The sequence below is a fragment of the Leucoraja erinacea genome, chromosome 12, assembly GCF_028641065.1.
Source record: "Leucoraja erinacea ecotype New England chromosome 12, Leri_hhj_1, whole genome shotgun sequence".
Taxonomy (NCBI): Eukaryota; Metazoa; Chordata; class Chondrichthyes; order Rajiformes; family Rajidae; genus Leucoraja; species Leucoraja erinaceus.
The window spans coordinates 19,203,703-19,229,043 of NC_073388.1; the positions used below are offsets into that span (position 1 = coordinate 19,203,703).

The following is a 25,341-nucleotide window of genomic DNA, read 5'->3' on the forward strand; positions in this document are numbered from 1 at the left end:
CTTTGGATTGGTAAAATATTAAAATTTTCCACTCCCATAGGAATGTACCAGGAGTTAAATCCTCTGCTTGCAGCTTTTTAGTGACTGCATAAGGGTGAGCAAACAGAGCTTCTAATTGTGATACCAACCTCCATTGACGTTTAGTCAGTAAAACACTGGGATTATCAATGTCTTCTAGAAAGGGTTTTAGGTCAAGCAAATGCTTAACCATCATATATATGCTGCCCCAGCGATTGCTTGGTCCAAAATAGCTCCCTTTCCTGCATGTCTCTGGAGGATAGCATCAATTTTATAGGTCCTGGCTGCTGTGGCTACTTGTCTCGCCTTACCTATCAGAGTAGCTGCATGGCATTCTTTCAATCCATCTCTTATTGTTAGTTGCAATGTATGTACAGCCCAACGCATATGTTGGATTAGACAGAGCTAAGTTGGATTAGACAGAGAAGATGCCTCCTCAACAATATCGTCTAAAATGTCATAGTTCAGTTCTATTTCTGATGTTTCAGTTTCAGAATCTGCATCAGAGATCTCCCTTTCAGTATTGACTTTTTCTTCTTCAACGTTATTATTCTTTTCTATTGTGCTTGGCATATTTGAAGCATTATCAGTGACGATGCCTAGAATCTGGTCTTTTTTAATTTCAAAACATTTCAAAATTTCTTCCACTAAGTTGTGGAGATAAATGCTCTCATGATGTACCTTGGGGTCCTTTGCTCCTAATGTCCGAGTTACTATTTTATTGTTTTCATCAACAAATCTAGCATTGATGGCAAAATAGTTAACTCTGTGACGAGTGGTGGCATCCATTTTAATGAACATAGACCGCCCCTTAAGTGTTTTTTGAAGCTTTTCCTTTTCATTCTTAGCTTCTTCAAGTATAAGTTTTCCCATATTTTCCCTTGCCAGAGAAACTACTAGTTTCTTAGCCATTTCTCCATTTAGGCCTAGAAAGGCTGGTTGTGAAAATCAACTTAAGGCTACGCCATTTCTTACAACAAATTCGATAAGGTGTTTCTTAAACATTTCTACAAGATAAAAGATACATTTATTTGTCACGTGCCAGATGGCACAGTGAAATGAGATAACCATACAGCCATACAATAAAAATAAAGAACACAACACACAATAGAATTCAACATAAAAACATCCCCACACAGCAGAATCAAAGTTTCCCAATATGAGGGAAGGCACCAAAGTCAGTCTCTTCCTCTAATGTTCCCCAATGTTCACCCATGGTCGGGGCCTCCCCGAGCCCTCCACAGTCACCGCTACGGGCGGCCCGATGTTCAGGCTCGCACCGCCAGGGTGATGTAAGTTCGACGTCGGGGCTGGGGGACGTCCTCAGCGGCCTGGACAACAGAGTCGGCCACATCCTAACGGAGTCCGCGGCTCCCAAAGTCCGCAAGCCGCGCCGGGCGGAGCCTCATGCTGGCGACCCTCTGCAAGGAGCCCCAGGACTCCGTGATGATGGTCAGCGCCATCTACATTAGAAGCTCTCCCAAACCGCAACTCCAAACGGCGATCCAGGTAGGCATCGCCCGCTCTATGGTGAATTCAGCGCTGCGCCGCCGCTGTTGCAGCTCTGGTCCGGTCCCCGGCAGGAAAGGCCGCTCCAATCCAGGTGGTAGGCCACAAGGTAGGGGGCGAGGACGCGACTCGGTGAAATAGCCGCGTCCCCGCCAGGAAGCGACTAGGAAACAGTTTCCCTCTTACTCTGCCCCCCTCCCCCACATAGAAAAGTTAAAGTTTCCCCCAAAAACAGACATTAAACTAACTGAAAATTTAAAAAAAGATTGAAAAGACGAACAGGCTGTAGGCAGAGGCTGCCACCAATGTTGTCATTGTTACAGTTACTTTGTCTATAGATAGATAGATAGATAGATAGATAGATAGATAGATAGATAGATAGATAGATAGATAGATACTTTATTGTCATTCAGACCTTTTGGTCTGAACGAAATTATGTTGCCTGCAGTCATACACAGAATCAATAATAACAAAACATACAATAAACACAAATTAAACATCCACCACAGTGAGTTCACCAAGTACATCCTCACTGTGATGGAGGCAAAGTCTTAGTCTCCGCCTCTTCCCTCCTTGTTCTCCCTCTGCGCTGAGGCAATTGATCCAGGCTGAAGATGCTGCTCTCCAGTCCAGCGGACCTCCGTGGTGATGTCGCCGCCGCAAAAAGCCGGAATGCCATCTCCGCTCCGAGTCGGCCCGCCACAGCCTCAGCTCCGGGCAGCCGCCCCAGCTCCAGGTCCCACAGTCTCCGCTCCGGGCCGCCACCCCAGCTCCAGGTCCCGCAGTCTCCGCTCCGTTCCGCAGTCTCCGCTCCGTATGTAATTAACCTTGTTAGTGATGCTTGGCCGGGTTGTCCCTCAGGAGATGTGTTTTTTTGCTGACTTTAATGTGGTCGTAAGATTTTTATTAGTTCTTGTATCTTTATTTACAACTTCTAACATTTTAGGGTGGAAACGCTGCAAATGTCTTTTCAAATTTGAAACCCTTGTTGGAGCATTTTGATCAGAACCAGAGTTTGGTTTCACACAATCTTTCACCATCATCATCTTCTATCATACACTGACACACAAAATGTTTTTTATCTGTAGTTATTGTAAAATATTAAAAAACAGCAGATCTGTTTGGAGTTTTATTTGCCTTTGAGAAAGGGGCTTTAGAATTCAAACTTGCTAACTTGAATTAACTCAATTTTTTTTCCCCGAGAAAGAAAAATAATTAATGACATTAGTGAATGAATAGTGCCTGAAATGGAATTATTCACATCTTTTATACATCACAAAATTTGGGGTTAAAGAACAGTAAATACTGGCGGAATAGCAGACATACTTTACTTACCTTTACTAACTCACTTTAGTAGCCTCTGTTCATTGTTAATAATGAAATAATTTGAGGAAACTTGCTTTCAGGGATTAAGGGGGTCAAGGGGACGAACCCCCACCCCCCACCCCAGTTCGTTTAGGTTAGGTTAAAGTGGGGGGGGAGGGAGGTCAAGGGAATGCAGGCCCCCGTTAGTTTAGGTTAGCCGGTTTACCTAAATGAGCCCCAACCCTTTTTTTCCCCTTCATTACCCAACCGCTTACTAACATTTTAACCTAGAATATTGTGTCAAACATCCCACTGAAAGTAGAAATTATGATTTATATTAACGAAAAATGACCAAATTCTTTGACGCTTTGTCAAGGCTAGTGTTTACTGCTGTTGAAAAGGAATTAATCATGACTGACGATTTTTGTTTGCAATAAATCATGAAAATTCGTAATCTGTATTCATTTACAATATATTTCCCCATAAATGAATGACTAAATTTACCTTTTGAATTCAGAAATTATCCAGACAAGTTCACTCAGTGGCAGGTGGAGGGAAATCAGCTGGTGATGACTTTTATTTACATTTTGTTTCTCGTAATTCTGCCACCAGATGGCAGCACTGATGTGATTTCCCATTCTCTCGGGTGGGAAAAAAAAACTGTGCAGTATGTTTAAAAAGTGGGATTTTTTTTCCGATTTACGTAGTCTCTGAAATTAATGTTGAGGTCGGAGTCAGAGTCGGGACATTTTTACCGACTCCTGCAGCACCAAAATTGGTCCGACTCACGATTCCGACTCCACTGCACTGTTTTAAAGTACATCAGCTCCTGGCAGATAATATTTGTAAAAGTCTTTGATGAGCTTTCTTCATGAACCTTTCCTGTTGACACTATGCGTAGAAATAGCATATGATACAATTCCCAGTCATATTGAGGTCAACATAAAATCATCTAAATTCATGTTGCTAGAGGAGAGGCTGGAACTATACATTTAATCTTAATGCACAAATAGAAGTTGTAGGTACGGGGAGGGTATACAGGTCATGGGCAAGACCCTGAACAGCATTGATGTACAAAGCGATCTTGGGGTCCAAGAAGGCTCCTGGCCTGAAAGTCACCTATCCCTTTACTCCAGAGGTGTTGCTTGACCCAGTGAGTTACTCTAGCACTTTGTATCTATCTTTTGTCCCTCTTCTCTGCTATCTCCATTGAGATATTCTCATTGACCTTCTTCAGATCAATATCAAGCACAGCACTGCTGGCGTGCATGGTCATTGTTAAACTCCTCCAGTGCCCTCTGGTATATTTATTCAACCCATGCTAATCCTTATATCATCAAAACCAAAGGCACCATGGTTTTGGAAATTCTGCATCGATTCAGAAACTCCATTCTAAGTGAGGCACTAGCTGTAATTAATGAAGGTTACTGAAGTGGTGTAATAACTAATTTAATAGATCCACACAGCCTAGTTTTGTTCTTGATGGGCAAATCTATGCTGTGAAATCTATGCTGGAGATACAACACTTAAAACTTAAAGTAATTCAGTTTACAAAGTTAAAATTAACATGTCAGGAGGAGGTGAAGTATCTGCTGCAGTATCGGTAGCTCATCTTCACTGACCATGGCCAATGTTTTATGTTTTGCTGCTGTCTGGAAGTGTATGTTAAACTTGGAAGTGGAAGTGGGGATATTCTGGTCTGGTTCTAAAATTCTTAGCTAGTCCACCTACATGCACCTTACTTGCTCTGGGGGCTTAAAATTCCCCCTTCACTCCTTATTCCATAAAGAATATGACAATGGAGAGAAGAAGCTGGAATTCTGCAGTACTTACATTATAACAGCAGGGGGAGAAAGTGGTGCTAAAAAAAAGATTATTTAAGCATTGACATTCCCATATAGGAGTGCTGCCCCATCCAATTTTGCTGATTTGGAAACAATTGAGATTGCAATCCATTTTTTGTCAACTTATTTGTAAACAGCTATGTTGTTTCTGCCAACTTGCAAATGCTGGTTTTCAGATTTTGCATTTAAGCTCAAATTGTCTGCATACAAGCATTAGGAAGTGTTGATTCTGCAAAGAAGAATTCTAAATATCATACTTCAAAAGAAAATGTAATAAATATTTGGAAGTAAACTAAAAATATAGAAAATAATATGGAAATGTAACTGAACTGCTATTCCAAATAGCTGGACCAGCTAAAAAGGCTGAATAGCCTCTATTTCTATACTGAACCATTCTATAATTCTATAATACAGTGCACATAACAAGGATGTCAATCAGTATTAGACAGATAATCAATATTGCCTGACTTTTGTTCATCTGGAGACTTCCTCTAATCATTTAGTTTTTACCTCTTTTAATGTCCTTTTTAATGACTTTTTTAAATTATCCAATCGTCACACACTATTACCCACTGGCTCCACAGCAATTTAGGAAAAAGGTCTAGGGAATGTACTGAGACACATGATAGTCTGAGAATCACAACTATAATTGTACTAAGAAATCTTCTCTCAAAATCTCTGCATAACCGGTTTATTGTTCAGCGGTAACGTTTGAGTAAAATGCAATTGATCTCAAATCTGGTTTGACCTTGATTTAGTAGCATTTCATGGTTAAAGATGGCCTAAGCATTAACTTATAAATGTCAGTAAATTAATGTAAAATGCCACAAATTGTTCTAATTATCTGTTTGAGTTCAATTGTAAGTCAAATAATTCCTATGACCTTACAATACTTTTCTATTTGAAACGTTTCTGATTTCATTCTTACTCGGTTTTACTCATCACCTAGTTGTGCAAAAGTGCTATCTGGACATTTGAGAGGTGAGCTGAAAGGAAAGGTGGGGATACAGGTATTGGTGGCAAAGATACTATATGTGCATTAATCATATTCTTAAAATACTTTGATTTACTCTTTTAAAAGACAAAGTACTTGTGCAATAACAACAGGATAAGCGCTCAACCAAGAAAACCATGCCCATTGCCAAAGTGGTGTCTAAACTACCTATACACACTTATGCTACAGGATAATAACTAACTTCATATTCAGTAGTATTCAGTAGTATAACTAACTTCATATTCTACACGTTAACAAACACACAAGCTAAATGGTTAACCGAGAAACCCAATCCCAATGCCACATGAGAATCTAAAATGCCTTTGTGTAAAACTATGGGACAACACAAACTAGGTGTGTAGGTTCCAGTATATAATTGGGGTTATCAAGTGGGCACCTCCCTTCACTGGTGTTTCACTGAGTTAGGCCCACGCACATCAGGACGGCTCAACAGTTAGTCCTGGCATTCCAGAACAACCTCCCTCAATTCCTGCTCTCACCATCTATGCTACCAATATGCACTAATAAGTAGCTAACTATGTAAATACTAAGTAAAAGAAACACTCACACAAACAATGTATGAGTATGAGTGACACAAAGCCATTTATGAGATTCTCTTTTACAAAAACAAATGAAAGGGCAGCATATTCATTGTAACTCACCATTTAACTTCCACATTCATAAACCCTGACAAAAAGTAACAAAATATGTTCTAAAATAGCCTATAATTTAACGTACATCGAGAATGAGGAACTGATGCAAACTCAAGCATGGTGCTTACACATTTTCAAGTCCTGGGTCTAATTTACGTGGGTTCAGCGTGGCAAACCTTGAGAGGAAGGAGGAGCTGAACCTTGTGACCAATAAACATTCAGCCAACCTGAGAATCCAAAGATCAATAGAAGATCACAGTCACGGAAAGGGTTTGGAATCCCACACAACTACCTCCTGAGAATGAAACCCTTTCTGACTAACAAATTTGGTTGCCTTTGGGGCAAGCCACTGTCCCACAATGTTTTTGGGGCCTATCTTGTTACCTTTTTGTCAACTAACTTTCCTTGAGAATGAAAGACCATTTCTGCACCTCTCACAAGGTAGGAAACATAAATGAGAATGGCTAGCTTTGTGGGCAAGTGAGGATTGGAACCACTGGGAGAAACAGCACAATTGGCAAAGAAGCTTGTGATAGCCAATTTGGTTGCCTGGCCAGCCTGTCCCAAATGTCTATTTTGGGGCATATCTTGTTACCTTTTTGTCAGGAAATGTCAAAGTTAAATTGAGAGAGTGCAATGAATATGCTGTTCTTTCATCTACTATTTGTGAAATAAATCTCATAAATGGATTTGTGTCACTCATATTCATACGTTCATGTTTTCACTGCCTGTTCACATCTGTGATAAGTGGTTGGTGTTGAAGAATTTCTAGATCAGAATCTCACAATATAAAACCGTAGTTGTAATACTCCAAAGTGACTGGTAACTCAGCAAGCAACCATTCCTTAGAAGAAATTGGGAATTAAATATCCATAGAAAAAAATATGTGGACTAGCCTATTACTGGGATTTTATTTGCATTTCTGAGAAAGAAGGTGAATTCCTTTTACACTTCCTGGGAAACGCACATTATTGTTCAGGCATGCTTTCAGATGAGGCACGTAAACAGAGACTGTCTGTTCTCTTAACATACCTGTGGAGAGAGAGCAATGTGATTGTCTCAACTAATACATTAAAAGCTTTGCTCTCTAAACTAGTTAAATTGGCTGCCAATAATCACAGCAGTGACTATTCTTAAAATGCAGTAAAATGGTTGTAAGAAATCGGGGGACTGAAACATTTTCCAGTGTTTCCCAACTTAGATCCCACAGAGACTTAAGATAGTTCGAGTAACTCGATGGGTCGGGCAGCATCCCTGGTGACGTTTCAGGTCCGAACCCTTCATCAGACTCCAGGGATCCTGCCTTTACCAAACCACTGACTAACCAAAAAATAGTGGATTGGTAAAGTATCAATCAACTGATGATTAATGGAGAAATAAGAAACTGCAGATGCTGGTTTGTAAAAAAAAATAAAAGAAAGTGCTGAAATCACTCAACGGGTCAGGAGATATCTCTACAGAACATGGTTGGGTGATGTTTCAGGTTGGGACCCTTCAAACTGCTTATGGTGGTGGGGATGGTGGAGAAAGCTGGAAGAGAGGTGGGGAAAAGAATAAAGCCAATTAATATCTGATTTCACATGATATTCTCAAGTGCAGATAATAAGTTGAAGAAAACATTTTTTAAATTGGACTATGATTAAAAAAAAAGCCTATGTGTATGTTACTTGAAATTGTTTACTTGCAAAGACAATGAATAACACACGCTGATTCATTTGAGCTACAAAAACACAATCTCTCCGAGACTAAGAGGTGACCAGGAATTTTCATATGTGAGCTTCCCTGATTCTTTAGTAAAGACTATCGCGGCACAGTTAATAGCTGTTGCACACAGCCTCTGAGGATTTCTCAGTCCCACTGTAAACTGCACACCTCCAATTCGCTCCAGCATGCCTGCAACATTAAATTAATTCTGCTGTCCTGGGGATTTGCCTTCCAGAAGCATTTTCTCTCTGCTCTGTTAACTCTCTGCCTCCTGTTGTGAGTGTGAGAGGCAGTCCAGGCTGACACCAAACACCAAGGCAACAGTAAATGAGTGGTGCCACCTGATCAAAATGCAACGGCAGCAGAGAAAGATGAGGTGGAAGCAGAGATAAAACTCTCTTGATTGTTTCCTTTTCTCAAATTGCCGTCTTCATCTGGCACAGTAGCTTTCTGGTGTTTACAAGGAGACATTTGTGTTGCTTCCTGTCTCTGTATACTGAAGCATGGACAATTCACCATTTTTTGACAACTTGTTATATTACATGGTGAGTCAAAAATGATTCTTTCATAAACAGTACTACATTTTTACTTTCCAATTTGTTTCCACTGGTGTATGGCATTTCTGTCCTGTTGAATATATTTTAGCTCTCTGCTCTTTAGACGTGAAGCGATTGCTTTGAATGACTTTGTATTTCTTTTTGTTTGTAATTTGATGAGGTTTGCAGTGTGGATTTGGCAACGTGTTCCTCTGGGATGAAGTAACTTAGGATTCAAAATATGAAATGGAAAACAATTAACAAAGGCTGAACTTTAAAATACTAGAACCAAGTGATATGCAATATGTTATCAGTTCAGAGAGAGAGAAAGCAGAACAGCCTTTGACTTCAGTAAAGGGTGTGAGCTGCAGAAATCCACAGGTCAATTTCAAAATTTGGAATTGCATTTGGAGGAAAGCCATCTAAGTTTTGCCCTTACACTTTTTTTTTCCAGTTGGGTGTGTTTGTGGAACGTAATTCAAAGTAAATGTTTGGATAATTTGCTGAGAATCAAGCCATAACTTTGCTGTAGAGATTTAACTTTGACTCGGAGCTGGTGAAATTGTCAGATGAGTCGGGTTTATTGCTGTAGAAGTCCTCAGATAATAAAACGGATGTTTACAAAAGATAATACCGGCAATGGGTCCATGGATTTGGATGAACATTTAATCTAATAGGTTTACAGAGAGGAAATCCAGGTAAAATATACATCTGATGTGCTTGAGGCTATAGTTTAATGCATTAATATAATATTCAGATAAATGAAAGTTTTTTGGATTATATTAATGACATTGGTTCACATTTAACAAGGCACTTAATTTTCAAAGCTATTTTAGCATAGTATAATTCTTTGGGACATGCACTGCATCGCTAATATTCTCCCCACAAACTAGGACGGCACAGTGGTGCAGCAGTAGAACTGCTGCCTTATGCCCCTGTCCCACTTAGGAAACCTGAACGGAAACCTCTGGAGACTTTGCGCCCCACCCAAGGTTTCCGTGCAGTTCCCAGAGGTTGCCAGAGGTTGCAGGTAGTGGAAGCAGGTAGGGAGACTGACAAAAACCTCCGGGAACCGCATGGAAACTTTGGGTGGGGAGTAAAGTCTCCAGAGGTTTCTGTTCAGGTTTCCTAAGAGGGACGGCATTACAATGCTATCTACAGGTGCAGTCTGCACAGTTTGCATGTTCTCCCCATGACTGCGTGGATTTCCTCCCACGTTCTAAAGACGGGTAGGTCTGTAGGTTAATTGGCTTTGGTAAAATTATCCCAAGGGTCTTAGGTAGAACTAGTGTACAGGTGATCATTGGTCGGCGCAGACTCGGTGTGTTGAAGGGCCTATTTCCACACTGTATCTCTAAAGTAGATGTGCAAAATCAATTATCCAAGTGCTACTTGGATATCAGGTGATTGTGATTCTCCTCTATGTCATCTCGCTAAGAAAAAGTACTGCAGGTGATGAACTCAAAATAACTGATTCAAATGAAATAAATATTTTGCTCTTCCTCGATTGCTAACTTTTAGCTAAAATGTGTCAACAACTATTTTTATCGGTGTATTGGTTCAGTGTGTTTTGTGTTGTGGATGTGAGGTATCAAAATGACTGGGCAAAATGGCTCAGCCGGAAAGGCAGCTCCTCACAGTGCCAGCGACAGGTTCGATCCGACCTTGAGTGCTATCAGTGTGGAGTTTATACTCTCTTCCCCGTGACTGTGTGGGTTTCCTCCTAGTGCTCTGGTTTTCTCCTGCATCCTAAAGACGTATGGATTTGTAAGTCATTTTGCCTTTCTAAATTGTCTTTAGTTTGTGAAGAGTGCATGAAAATTTGTGATAGGGTAGAACTAGCGTGAATGGGTGATCAATGGTTGCTGTAGACTTGGTGGGCCGAAGGGCCTGTTTCCATGCTGTGTCTCTGAACTAAACTAAACTAAATTAAAAGTTGTTAGCCCATGTTTAGGTTGTTGTGCTTGAAATACCAAAGATGCAACCAAGATTTGGGCCTGGAGTTTTATCTGAGTAATTCAGTGATTTCTTTGGATTGACTAAATTGACTATGGCACTCGGGTTGGGTATTCAACATGCGGAACATTGACCTGGTTTAATTAGTGTTATTGATGTAATTAGGGAAACTAATTGGCTGCACCATTTATGATTGCACCATTTATGATTGCATTTGTAGTTACTGCAATATTATCAGATTTATTTCAGAGAAGATATTTCAGTTCATTTACAGTAGGGACAATAGACAATAAGTACAGGCCATTTGGCCCTTCGAGCCAGCACTGCCATTCAATGTGATCATGGCTGATCATCCCCAATCAGTACCCCGTTCCTGACTTCTCGCCATATCCCCTGACTCGGCTATTTTTAAGCCCTATCTAGCTCTCTATTGAAAGTATCCAGAGAACCTCCCTCCACCGCTCTCTGAGGCAGAGAATTCCACACTCACAACTCTCTGTGAGAAAAAGTGTTTCCTCGTCTCCATTCTAAATGGCTTACTCCTTATTCCTAAACTGTGGCCCGTGGTTCTGGACTCCCCCAACATCGGGAACATGTTTCCTGCCTCTAGCTAGGTATGTTGCAAAGCGTACCTGAAGCGTTGCTGAAAATCTGTCCCAGCCCCTGTGCGCGATTTTTGGCGCCGTTTAGAGGGGGGCGGGTTTAAAACACGATTTTCTCTAGGCTGTAAATGAGATTTAAAAATCATGTTTTATTGTGAATTATTTGTGAATATTATTTAGACACTTAGGCTATTTAAAAATGTTAATCATTTATTAAGAAATGGATAGATGTTTAGATATAATAATTGAAGTTTGAAATTAGCTACAATTGGGTAACTAACTAATTATATGCTTTAATTTCAGGTCATCCAAGTAAGATTATTTTATATTTGTTTCAGAATGGTTCAATCTATGATAACTGAAAATTTCATTCAGTTCTCTTAATTTTTAAGAAGGTTATGGGCTTTTGACTGTCCACGATCACAGCTTTTTTTATTTGGTCCATACAAAAAATCAATAGGGAATAAAATGCTAATTTCCGAGTATGAAAATGGCCATAACTTTTTAAATACTTGAGATATGAAAGTGAATTAGGTGTCAAATTAAACATTTTTTATACTTTATCTGATGGGATAAATTGCAGACTTGATTTTTTAAATCTCAAAATTTTGTAACATTGCTACTCTAGCGTGTCCAAACCCTTAACAATCTTATGTATCAATTAGATCCCTTCTCATCCTTCTAAACTCCAGAGTGTACAAGCCCAGCTGCTCCATTCTCTCAGCATATGACAGTCCCGCCATCCCGGGAATTAACCTTGTAAACCTACGCTGCACTCCCTCAAAAGCAAGAATGTTCTTCCTCAAATTAGGGGACCAAAACTGCACACAATACTCCAGGTGTGGTCTCACTAGGGCTCTGCACAACTGCAGAAGGACCTCTTTGCTCCTATATTCAATTCCTCTTGTTATAAAGGCCTACATGCCATTCGCTTTCTTCACTGACTGCTGTACCTGCATGCTTACTTTCATAGACTGATGAACAAGGAACCCTAGATCCCGTTGTACTTTCCCTTTTCACAACTTGATGCCATTTAGATAATCAGATCTGAAAAATGTATTCGGGTACAGTTTAAGATGTAGATAATGCCATTCGCGAAAACTCTTTAGTATGTAAAGCTATTGTTAACTTTGAATGGAGAAAGAACTGAAAGGGCAATGGGGCAGAAAAGTGAGAAGTGTAGATCTGAGAACCTGGAAACAGAATCAATGATACACTGGTGCTATCCTACACACTACAGAAGCTAGTTAACTTACAAACCTGCACCTTTTTGGAATGTGGGAGGAAACCGGAACACCCGGAGAAAACCCATGAAATCACAGGGAGGAAGTGTAAACTCCATATGGACAGCACCCGTGGTCAGGATCAAATCCTGCCCTCTGACACTGTAAGGTAGCAACACTACCACTGCGCCACCATGATGCCCAAGGCGCTGAGAGTAAGTCTCATGTTGCAGGCTATATTCAACAGTGATAGACAAATTTACTGATAGTTTCTTGCAGGGGAAGCATTTGGAAGCAACAGAATGGTCTGGAAGGGGCTGGGTTCCAAGCCGATGGAGATGATGATGTTGGCCATTATTTGAATAGCCATTGCTGAATCTATGATCAGGATTTAAGTTCATTGAAGATGCTAAAATAATTGTTCTGCTCCCTCACTTAGTGCTCGGGTGCATTCCCAGGAGTGAGGTCTTTTTAGGTATCAATCATAGCTGATCCTTCTCTCCCTCCTAATCCCATTCTCCTCATAACCCCTGACACCTGTACTAATCAATAGATAGATTCTGTTGTAGATACATTTACTGGTGCCCTCCCCTAATTCCCCATTTACAGGTGCCCTCCCCTAATACCCCATTTACTGGTGCCCTCCCCTAATTCCCCATTTACTGGTGCCCTCCCCTAATACCCCATTTACTGGTGCCCTCCCCTAATACCCCATTTACTGGTGCCCACCCCTAATACCCCATTTACTGGTGCCCACCCCTAATTCCCATTTACAGGTGCCCTACCCTAATTCCCCATTTACAGGTGCCCTCCCCTAATTCCCAATCTACAAGAATCTTCACAAAAAGGAAACCGTACCTGCCTCACTATGCACATGTTATTTGTTCTTGCCTGTGGTGTAATTTCCTGCAAGGTCCAGATATTCCAATTCAAAATGATCTTAACATTTACAGAGCTCTGATCACTAATCCCAAACTGCTCTTCCATTGTAACACCAGTCACCTGGCCAGTTTAATTTATTATTGTCATGTGCATCGAAATACAATGAAAAGCTTTTGTTTGTGTGCTATCCAGTCTAGAAAAAGGCTATACATGAATACAATCAAGCTGTCCACACTGCGAAGATAAAGGATAGAACATTTAGAGCAAAGATATTGAAGTCCGAATAAAAAAAAGTTCAAAGGTCTCCAGTGAGGTAGATGGGAAAAAACCGCACTCTAGCTAATGAGGGGACTGTTCAGTTGCCTGATAACAGCTGGGGAATACAATGCTCCTGATTCTGGAGGTATGAGAGGAATAGATCAGGTAAACGCAGGCGTGGAGGATGGTGGGAGAACAAAGGGGTGCCCGATGTGGGGGGGGGGGGGGGGGGGGCATTCTAGTTTTAGAATCCTCTGCTCAGGGGATAAGTCTGTGTTTGTTTGTTCATGTGAAGGTTGCTGTGCCCACAGTAGCCTGACAACAGTTGCTTGTCTTTTTCTTTTTGTTTTCACTTTTAATTTCAACTTTTCATGTATCTTGTGTGTTGTGACTGTTGGCAGATCAATTACCCTTCGGAGATGAATAAAGTTTTATCGTATATGATAGGTTTAGAGAGATATGGGCCAAATGCAGGCAGGTGGGACTACTGTAGACGGGCATGTTGGTCTACATGGGCAAGTTGGGCCGAAGGGCCTGTTTCTACGCTGTATGACTTTATGACAGTGTATTCATACTTCTATATTTCTTGCCTGATGGGAGGGAGTGGCCTAGGAGAGACTGCTAGGCCAAAATGCTGGAGAAACTCAGCAGGTGAGGCAGCATCAATGGATTGAAGGAATAGGTGACGTTTTGTGACGAGACCCTTCTTCAGACTGGTCAGGGTGAAACTGGTCCTTGATTATGCCAGTGGCCTTGTTGAGGCAGCGTGAAGTGTAGATGGAGTCGATGCAAGGGAGGCTGGCTTGTGTGATGGTCAGGGCTTTGTCCACAACTTTCTGCAGTTTCAAGAAAATTTATATTTCAAGAAAAGGGATTCTTTTAGAGGAGGGTGGAATGAAACCCGGAGAAAGCTAATGGTTGGACGATTTAATCCAGATGAATTTTAATATGTTGCTGCTGCCCTGAGCACCTTTCTGAGCATTTGGCACATTGTGATTATTTTATTTAGTTACTGCTATCCAAATTCACCGGTTTCTATTCTGGGACGTTTAAATTTGCTGTTCCCTGGTGCATATTCTCTGCCAGAGGAGGTAGTTGAGGCAGGTATTGTCACAATATTTTAAAAACACTTGGACATGTCCATGGATAGGGTAGGATTAGAGGGATATAGGCCAAATGCAGGCAGGATGGATTAGTGTAGATGGGGCATTTTAGTTGGCGTGGGCAAGTTGGGCAGAAGGGCCCGTTTCCATGCTGCATGACTCTATGACACTTCTCTATGGATGATTTCATATGGTATGAATTTAGCTGTTAGTTGATGACAATTCCAAGAATCCTGGAGTATTTTTAAAAATCCTTTTTCATTAGGTCTTCTTAAGTTCATTGGCCAATTAATATCAACATTCCACAAATAGAATAATGTCCTTAGCCATCTGAAATATAAAAAATACATCTGGGAAGAGACAAGTGTAATAGTAACTTTATTCTTAGAATAAAAGGGGAGGCCATTTAAGGCTGAGGTGAGAAAAAAACGTTTTCACCCAGAAAGTTGTGAATTTGTGGAATTCCCTGCCACAGAGGGTAGTGGAGGCCAAATCATTGGATGGAATTAAGAGAGTGTTAGATAGAGCTCTAGGGGCTAGTGGAATCAAGGGATATGGGGAGAAGGCAGGCACAGTTTATTGATTTGGGACGATCAGCCATGATCACAATGAATGGCGGTGCTGGCTTGAAGGGCTGAATGGCTTCCCCCTGCACCTATTTCTATGTTTCTATCTGTATGAAGTTTGTTCATTCTCCCCATGACCGCTTCGCTTTTTCTCCGATGCTGTGATTTCCTCCCACACTCCAAAAACATATAGGTTTGTCATTTAATTGGCTTGAGTAAAGATTGTAAATTGTCCCTAGTGTGTAGGATAGTGGTTGTGTACAAGGATTGTTGTTGGTGCAGACTCGATGGGCCGAAGGGCCTGTTCTTAAACTAAAACCCTACAAAAAGCTCATAAACATTGTATAAAGAGTGCTGTTCTGTTGGTGATCTGTTGTGAGAAGGCACACTCTGCCACTGCTCTAGAACCAGTGAGAATTGCTTTACCACCTGTGAGGACTGCTGCTCAATGGGCTGCGGTGAACAATGCAGACATTCGCAGCTGAGATGTGGGGATGATTGATTTCTCACGGGCAATGAATTCAATGGTGAACAACCATCACTGAGCTTGATACCATGGTGAACTCCCTGGGCTGGGAGAGCAACTTCAATTACATCCGACAGAAGGAGATGAGCGGGAATGTGGGATCCAGGTAGACTTTACATATCCCTAGCAATGGCCACACTCTATGTACCTCCCAGGGTGTACACTTGAGCACTGACTTCCACTCTGCTCTGCCAAGGACAAGAAGGCTCTGCAGAGAGTAGTGCGTTCGACCGAACGCACTATGGGAACTTCACTCACCCCCCTGCAGGAACTATACAACAGGAGGTGCAACTCCAGAGCAAACAAAATCATGAGAGACCTCTTCCACCCCTGCAACGGACTGTTCCAGCCACTACGGTCAGGCAAACGCCTCCGTTGCCATGCAGTGAGAACGGAGAGGTTGAGAAGGAGTTTCTTCCCAGAGGCAATTCGGACTGTAAACGCCTATCTCACCAGGGACTAACTCTACAGAACGTTTTTCCTTCTATTATTTATTATGTAAAAGAATATGTGTGTTATGATTGTGTTTATAATTTGTTTGGTTGTTTTGTTGTTTGTCTTTTGCACAAAAGTCCGCGAGCATTGCCACTTTCATTTCACTGCACATCTCGTATGTGTATGTGACAAATAAACTTGACTTGACTTGACTTGATTTGCTCATCACACCCCATACAGCCAAACTCTCCGTACCAAGCTGTGGGTGATTCACTGTTGCGGGTGCAAGAAGATGGGGAGGATATGTTCCTGGTATCCAGCACCCAGGTACTCTGAACAACAGCAGGCACCTTTAGTGTATACGTCTTTGCCCCCTCCCTGTCTACCCTCCCTCCCCCTCTCTACCCCCTCCCTATCTACCCTCTCACTCCCTCCCATGTACTTGGTCGAGTGCATCACTCTCATCTTGTTATCTACCCCCTCCCTCGGTACCCTCCATCCCCTCCCTCCCTTGCCCTCTCTCTCTTTATCCTCCCCCCCCCTCTACCCCTCCCTCTCCCTCTCCCCCTCCCCCTCCCTCTACCCCCTCCCCCTCCCTCTACTACCCCCTCCCTCTCCTTCTACCCCCTCCCCTCTCCTCTCCCCCTCCCTCTACACCTCCCTCTCCCACACCCTCTAACCCCCTCCCTCTCTCTCTACCCCCTCCCTCTCTCTGCCCCTCCCTCCCACTGCCCCCTCCCTCTCTGCCCCCTCCCTCTCTCTGCCCCCTCCCTCTCTGTCCCCCTCCCTCTCTGCCCCCCTCCCTCCCCTGCCCCCCCCCCCTCCCTCATTACCACCTCTCTCTACCTCCCTCTCTACCCCCTCCTCTCTACCTTCCTCTCTACCCCCTCTAGGGATTGAAGGGGGAGCCTGCGCAATTGGGGCTCTGCATGAGTGGTGCAATAATGCATTGGGGGAACAGGTTGCATTGGGGGAACGAGTGAGTGGTGGAATATTATGTTGGAGTGCAGACCCAATGGGTCTGCACTTGGTTTAGTACATAACTCTCATCTTGTTATCTTCCGGTTTGCTAAAATGGGGAGGGGAAAGAAGAGGGAGGGTGAAGAGGAGGGGAGAGAGTGCTGGGGATGAGGGGAAGTAAGCTGCACCTGTGCAGTTGGAGGCTATGGGTGAGTGGTGGAATATAGCGTTGGGGGAACGAGTTGCGTTGTGGGACCAGGCCTCCCATGTAACAGGGACCCAACGGGTCCCACAGTCTAGTATCATTTAACAATAGTGTTCAAAGCAAAGTGATTCAGCCCCATGTGCATGGCCTTGACCTTACTCTCTTGTAGAGCTCACCAATAACCCAGACACAAAAATGGCAGTGTAATGCAGCGCGTCAGACAACATCCCTGGAGAACATGAAGAAGGGTCCCAATCTGATATGTTACCTATGCATGTTCTCCAGGGATGCTGCCTGGCCTGCTGAGTTACTGGCATTTAATGTCTCTTTCCATAGTTTAAAGGTGATACCGAATGGCCTAATTCTAATCCTATGACTCGTCTGCTCCTATGGAGGCATGGTGGCAGAGCGGTAGAGTTGCTGCCTTACAGCACCAGAGATCTGGGTTCGATCCTGACTATGGGTGCTTGTCTATAAGGAGTTTTCTCCTTTTCCCTATGACCTGCATTTGTTTTCCCCAGGAACTCCAATTTCCTACCACACTCCAAAGATGTACAGGTTTTTCGGTTAATTGGCATGTTAAAATTGTAAAATGTTCCTTGTGTGTCAAGGATAGTGTTAATGTGCAGGAATTGCTGCTCAGGGTGGACTCGGTGTGCTGAAGGGCCTGTTTCCATGCTGTATCTCTGAACTAAACTAAACTTATGAACATGTTCTTTTCTTGACCACATTTTAACTGCTCGTAGCTTCTCTACTGTTCAAGCCATCGATGGTCGGCCCTGGCATGATCTATCTATCCTTGCCTTAAATATATCCATTGACTTTTCCTCCATAGCCTTCTGTGGCAAAGAATTTCACAGATACACCACCCTCTGACTAAAGAAATTCCTTATCTCTTTATAGAGCCTCAGCATTATATCCTTGTTTTTCATATAAGCCCGCTCGAAATAAATGCTAGCATTGCGTTTGCTTTCTTTACTGCTGATTCAACTTGCAGATTAATTTTTTGGGAATCCTGCACCAGCATTCCCAAGTCCCTTTGCACCTCCTATTTCTGGATTCTCTTGCCATTCAGAAAATAATTTATGCCTTTATTCCTATTATCAAAATGCATGACTTCATACTTTGTTACACTGTATTCCATCTGCCATTTCTCTGCCCACTCTCCCAATCTATCCATGTCCTTCTGCAGATCCCTGCTTTCTCAACACTACCTGCCCCTCCACCTATTTTCGTATTATCCGCAAACTTGGCCACAAAGCCTTCAATTCCCTCATCCAAATCATTGCACTAGACAGACCAGGTAAATAATGTGTAAATAAGTAGTTCATGAACATGAAGGAGTACTCCTAAATTATGAATTATTAATTTCACAGAAGTCTCTTTTCCATTCATGTGTTCAGTACCAGGTCTTAAGTGTTCAGTGAGACCAGGTACAATAACCTTCAGCAGGTGAAACACACATCTCTGTTAGCAAAGTAAACACATTAGAGGCACTGGTTGTATTAGCAAGTGAAGTGTTCAGTTTAACTCTGATGATTGTATGCAGTCGCAATAAGGTCGATTTGAAATTCTTGCATTAGATTTAAAGCTCACATCATTTACAAAATCCACTGTAAATATAATCAACTTTTGGAGAACAGAGAGCAGCATCGTGCCCTCTCCTGTAGTTGACAATATTATGTCGTCCTTCGTCAGGCGGCTCAAAGCTCGCACAGTGGCTCAGCAGTAATTTATTGTTTTAACAAGTTCAATTATTGGACTAGGGAGCATCAAAGCACCGAGCTTTCGAAACTCTGCTAGTCACTGGCAGTCAACCAAAAAAGCTGCCTTTATTGTCACTCTTTGCCTTCTGCTACCCAGCCAACCTGATATCCATGCCAGTATTGGCCCTTGGATGAGCTCTCATCTTCCTTAGTAGCCTCTCATCTTCCTTATCAATGGCTTTCTGAAAATCTAGGTATATAAATCTACTGACTCTCCTTTGTCCTGCCATTTACTCCTTCAAAGATTTCCAGCAAATTTGTCAGGCAAGATCTCCCCTTCACAAAGCCATGCTGACTTGGCCTATTTTTATCGTGAACATCTAAGTACTCTGTAACTTCATCCTTTATAATGGACTCTAAAATGTTACCAACCACCAAAGTCAGACTAACCGGCCTATAGTTCCCACTATTTTGCTTTCCTCCCTTCTTGTGCAGTGGGGTAATATTGGCAATTTTCCAATCATCTGGAACCACTCCTGACTAGTGATTCTTGAAATATTGCTATCAATGCCTCCACAATATCTAAAGCCACCTCTTTCAGACCCTAGGGTGCAGTCCATCTGGTCCACGTGACTCACCCACCTTCAGCCCTTTCAGCTTCCCAAGCACCTTCTCCCTCATAATAGCCACTCCACTAATGTCCATCCCCTGACTCTCTTGAATTTCAGGCACGTTGCTGGTGTCTTCCATTGTGAAGACTGATGCAAAAAAGATTAATCAACTCCTCTGCCATTTCTTTATTCCCCGGTTTCCATTTTCCTGCATTATTTTCCAGTGGTCCAACTCTTGCCTGTCTTACTCTTTATATAACCGAATAAACTCTTGCTATCCTCTTTTATATTATTAGCAATCTTACCTACCTTCTGTATTTCATGGTTTCTCGCCATATTGCCATTTTAATTACCTTCTGAAGTTCTTTAAAACCAAAGATACTGGTTTATTTTTGCTACATGAACTGAGATACAGTGACAATCATTGTGTGCCTTCCAGTCCAATCGCAAGTACAACAGGTAATGCAAAGCAAGAAAATACTGGAGTACAGAATATAGAGTTACAGCATTATAACATCACTGCTATAGAGAAAGTACAGGTTAAAAAAAGGTTCAAGAGCCTCAGTAATAGGTAATTTTGGAGATCGGAATTATACGTTTTGGGCAGCACAGTGGTGCAGCTGGTAGAGTTAGCCAAATCAGTTACTCTCTGATTCCTTTTAATTCCAATTATGATTATACAGTTGATTTTTGTTTGACTTGAATGTTTACGAAACTTTGAAGGGTATCTTCACAGCTTTGTTGTATCAAGTTGGCCAAATCTGGCTATCAACCTCATTTGACCTTCCTTCTCCTTCCCCACTCTCTCCCTTTATTTTTCTCTGGGGAGTGAACAATTCAGCATCCTAACGTCGCCCTTTTCCAAGAATTCTACTGAAAACACAAATCTGACCACCAGAAAAATACTGACCAGTTTGATTGTTTTTCTTGTGGGGGGGGGGGGGGGGGGGGGGTCAGAGGAGGTCTGGAAATAGAAGATGTTCTTAAAGTCTTTGAAAATATTCGTATTGGACCCAAGGGAACAGAAGCAAAAAGCATTTTAACATTTTAACAGCTGCTATGTTCCCCTAAAACAAATGATATGTGACAATCATAAAAAAAACAGCAGATACTGGATATCTGAAATAATTCATGATAGATGATTTGAGGTAAGTTCACATCCTCAGCAGTCGTTTAGTCAGATAAAGATGATCAGGGAGAAGTTTGCAAAAAGAGGTGAACATTCCAGTGTACACCACTTTACAGATCTGACCTCCACACAATTGAAGGGTGGGGTGGTCAGTTCACTCATTTCACTCTAGCCATCAGAAAGAACAGCTCGAAAACTGTAACATCCAGATTCAGGAGCAGCTTTTTCGCAACAACCATTAGGCGACTAAACACTACAACTGCAACTAAGCTTCAAACGCATAGGTTTAGGGGAATTATTTTTGTCTTGCACTATTATTTGTTTGTTTATATGTGTGTATGTATATGTGTATATAAATTGGTCATTCATCGTGGAAACAGATACGTGTGTGTACGTATATTTTTTTTACTGAACTTTTTTGTTTACTATGATGTTTACAGAGTACTATGTTTAAATATCTGTTGTGCGGCTGCCAAAAATAATTTCATTGTTCCATTTCAGGACATAGGGCAATAAAGCACCCTTGACTTTATTGGCAGTGACAAAGCATAGTAAAGGTATTATAACGAGGAGAGACAGGGAGGCAATCGCAGTGGAGATATTGTACGGGTCTGGGGGGAGGGGGAGATGAATGGGTTGCAGCTTTGTAACGCAATGACTTGCAACAACACAAAGGGATGTGGAAGTTAATAGAAGGTCATATCCGAATACACTATCTTGTACACAAAACAAAACATTGAAATTTAACAGACCATGACTGTCTTCTGGTAAGCTGAATGCCGAAGAACTCCAGATCTTTTGCCACTGCTTAATGAGTCATGGACTGAATAATTCATTCCAAGTCAAAGCACAAAGCAGTTTGAAAAGCAATTATCTTGCTAGTAAAAACCTTGAGCCTCCGTGCAGAGAGTATATGTTATCCAACAGTGCAATCATACACATAGAAAAAACAATAAATCATCCAGGTTTCTCAATCCTTGTTAGTGTGCAAGAATTCCTGCTAACTATCGCATCATTGGGTACAGAAACAAATTCAGACTAATATGCCATTGTCAGTCAAAAATTAACATTCCGACACAGGGGGGGAGATGGCATTGAATTCCAATTGAAAACCAGAAGGGAGTTATGGTCTATTGCATTTCAGTGTAATTTTTATCCAGGATAGTGTATTTGGATTTTTGGGTCCTTGCCTTAACCTCTGCAATCCTTTGTCTTCCACAGTTTGCAGAGTTCTAATTTTCATCTGTTCCATTTCCCACCCTTCTGTTGCCATGTAATCTCTTCTAATCCACTGTAAGGATGAGGTTCCCCTTGTATGTAGCACACTTACAGTAACATGATGAAATATCCAGACATGCTATTTTTGGGCAGCACAGTGGCATTTTGGGCAGCACGATGGCGCAGCGATCGAGTTGCTGCTTTACAGCGGCAGAGACCTGGGTACGATCTGATTATGGATGCTGTCAGTATGGAGCGTGTACATTCTCCCCGTGACCGTGTGTGTTTCCTCCCACATTCCAAAGACATACAGGTTTGTAGGTTAATTGGCTTCGGTAAAATTGTAAATTGTTTGTAGTGTGGAGGATAGTGCTAATGTACGTGGATATCCCTGGTCGGCATGGACTTGGTGGGCCAAAGAGCCTGTATCCATACTGTGTCTCTGAAGTCTAAACCCTAAAGTTTTTACATTCTGGTCTAAATTCTTCTATCTCCAATCCAGTGATCTCGAGATCCCCCAAAAAGTTGTGATCTCTTCACCAACTCACTGGCAACGTTGCTATAATCATGAGGGGGGATCTTATAGAAACTTACAAAATTCTTAAGGGGTTGGACAGGCTAGATGCAGGAAGATTGTTCCCGATGTTGGGGAAGTCCAGAACAAGTGGTCCCAGTTTAAGGATAAGGAGAAAATCTTTTAGGACCGAGATGAGAAAAACATTTTTCACACAGAGAGTGGTGAATCTCTGGAATTCTCTGCCACAGAATGTAGTTGAGGCCAGTTCATTGGCTATATTTAAGAGGGAGTTAAATGTGGCCCTTGTGGCTAAAAGGATCAGGGGGTATGGAGAGAAGGCAGGTACATGATGATCAGCCATGATCATATTGAATGGCGGTACAGGCTCGAAGGGCCGAATGGCATACTTCTGCACCTATTTTCTATGTTTCTATGTGTAACATTTAGATCAGTTGTTTCTCCTCGATAGGGCTAGAATGTTTCCCCTGTGACTCCCACCCCCAACACTGGCCATTGAGGAAGACTCTTAATCTCTGGCCACTTGCATGCCTCAATGACCCAGCATTGGGTCTCATTGCTCCTGTGAGCTCTCTGAGCCTGCGAGGTATATTTTACATTATCGAAAGTTAGATTCCAAGGAACCAGCTGAAATTTGCAATGGAGGAGACCTCAATTGAAATGGTTGTGAACATCCTGATGCAATATCAAACTGGCACATCCGTTTGATTAACTGAGTATCTGGACAAGAGTTTTTTGAACATCAACCTATATTTTCTTCGATTTTCTGAAGTCAGATGTAGACTTGGAAAAATTGTTAATGATGAGCAAGGAAACTGATACACAACCAGTTTCAGAGGAATATGCGTTAGTTTCATGTCATCATTATGGACCCATGGACGCACGTAATTGGGCTTGGCATGAAGCAGACTTTGGAAGTAGTCACAACACTAGGACAATATCAAATTATATTTTGCCTGAAGCAGTAAAAAAGATTCAAGGCACATCACACCAACCGAGGTTTGTCATTAAGCTACATAGCAAATAATTAGGATGGAAATTCATCTTTGGTTGCAAGGGCTAACTGCATGATCTGGTGCATATGCCCAAAGTGTTTTTGTTCTTAAAATCAGGAGTTGAATTTAGAAGCTGAGTACAATTTTCTCTTTCTACACTACTCGGCGCATTCCACTGCGGTAGAATTCCTACCCCATTAAACAAGTGACCAAGGACTTGGTCAAAGCAGTCTGTTTTAACGAGTGACTTAAAAGGAGGACGGAGATTGAGAGAAGGAATTGCAGAACATAAATACATCAGCGACTGAAGGCACAGCAGGCAGTGGTGGAGTGATGGAACAACGTACCTCTGGGATGTATAAGTGGCCAGAATTAGTGATGTGGAGTGATCTCAGAAGGTAGCAGAGGCAGAAGAATTTATCAGGAAAAGGAGAAGAAAGGCCAGGGAGGGATGTGAAAGCCAGAATGAGAATCAACAGGTTGCTGCATTGTTAGCCATTGTAGGCAACAGCACGTGTGATGGATGAATGTGTGTTGACATGAGTGGGATATGGATAGCAGAATTTTGGATGAGAACAAGTTGGCGACACAGTGGCTCAGCTGGTAGAGCTGTTGCCTCACAGCATCAATGACCCGGATTCGATCTTGACTTTGGATGTTGTCTGTGTGCAGTTTGCACCTTCTCCTTGTCACTGCATGAGTTTCCACCCATATTTCAGAAACGTGTGGGTTTGTAGGTTAATTGGCCTCTATACATTGCCTCTAGTGTGAGGGGAGTGGATGAGAAAGTGGAAAAACATAGAACAAGTGTAAACAGGTGATCGATGGTCGGCGTGGACTCAGTAAGCCAAAGGGCCTGTTTCCATGCTGTGTCTCTAAGCTGAATGTATAAATATTTTATTGTCACATGTGACGGGTCACAGTGAAATTCTTTGCTTGCATTACCCAAGGTATGAAAATAGTCACCACATGAAGAGTATTTATAAAGTTACAAAACATTCTGTGTCAGGTCTACCTTTGTCTCCCCCCCCCCCCCCCCCCCCCCCCCCCCCCCCCCCCTCCCCCAGGTTGGTACCCCCACGCTGGGACGTCCATTGTTCCTCCCCCCTCCCTCATGGCGGTCCCCTCTATGCCGGGTCCTCCTTTGTTCCTTCCCCCGGCAGCGGCGCCCTCACTCCGCGTGGTCCATCCTCATCCGTCGGTCAGCACCCTCATTGACCACCACATCGACCTCTCCACTATCACCACCGGGTCCCCTCCTGAGACCTCCATGGCTCAGACCCAGGCCCCAGCCGCGGGCTCCACTGACCCAGGCTCTGTCGACCATGGGCTCCGGCCCGCAAAGCTCCACCGACTCGCGATGCTCGGGCTCCAACCCACGATGTCCCAGTCCTGCCTTCTCCATGGCCATCCCGGAGACGTTGAGACCGCAGCACCTCGATAAAGCACCTCGTTCCAGGTCCGCAGCCATGGCTCGGCGGGTAGCCTTCTAGGCTAATGATGGATCCCAGTCATCGATCACGAGATCGAAAACACAATCATAGATATGTGTCTTTGAAGGCTGAATCATTTACATGTGCAATAAATAATGTGTCTGATTTGGTATGGGGTATTCCATACCTGAACATCCAGATTGATTTGTAATTTGTCCCTAGTGTGTAGGATAGTACTAGTGTACAGGACTCGCTGGTCGGATTGGACTTGGTGAGCCAAAGGGCCTGTTTCGGCCCTGTAACTTTAAATCTTAAAAAAAATAAACTAATGAGATGAAAACTGCAGGCATGCTATTGAAAGGCAGCAACAGAGTGCCAGAATTGTATTTAAATATTACATTTTGCTGTCTTAAAGGATTTTTTCATTGCTAAGCA

The 25,341-nt window shown here is 42.4% G+C and overlaps 1 protein-coding gene across 1 annotated transcript in view; it reads left to right on the forward strand.

Annotated features, from left to right (window-relative positions):
- Positions 1-6,949: 6,949 nt before the first annotated feature.
- Positions 6,950-25,341, forward strand: part of LOC129702125 (rho GTPase-activating protein 6-like) — a 179,533-nt gene continuing 161,141 nt past the window's right edge. Inside the window, exon 1 of the mRNA XM_055643712.1 lies at positions 6,950-8,572. Within this exon, the coding sequence (XP_055499687.1) occupies positions 8,531-8,572 (42 nt within the window). The 5' untranslated portion in view covers positions 6,950-8,530. The remainder of the gene's footprint in view (positions 8,573-25,341) is intronic.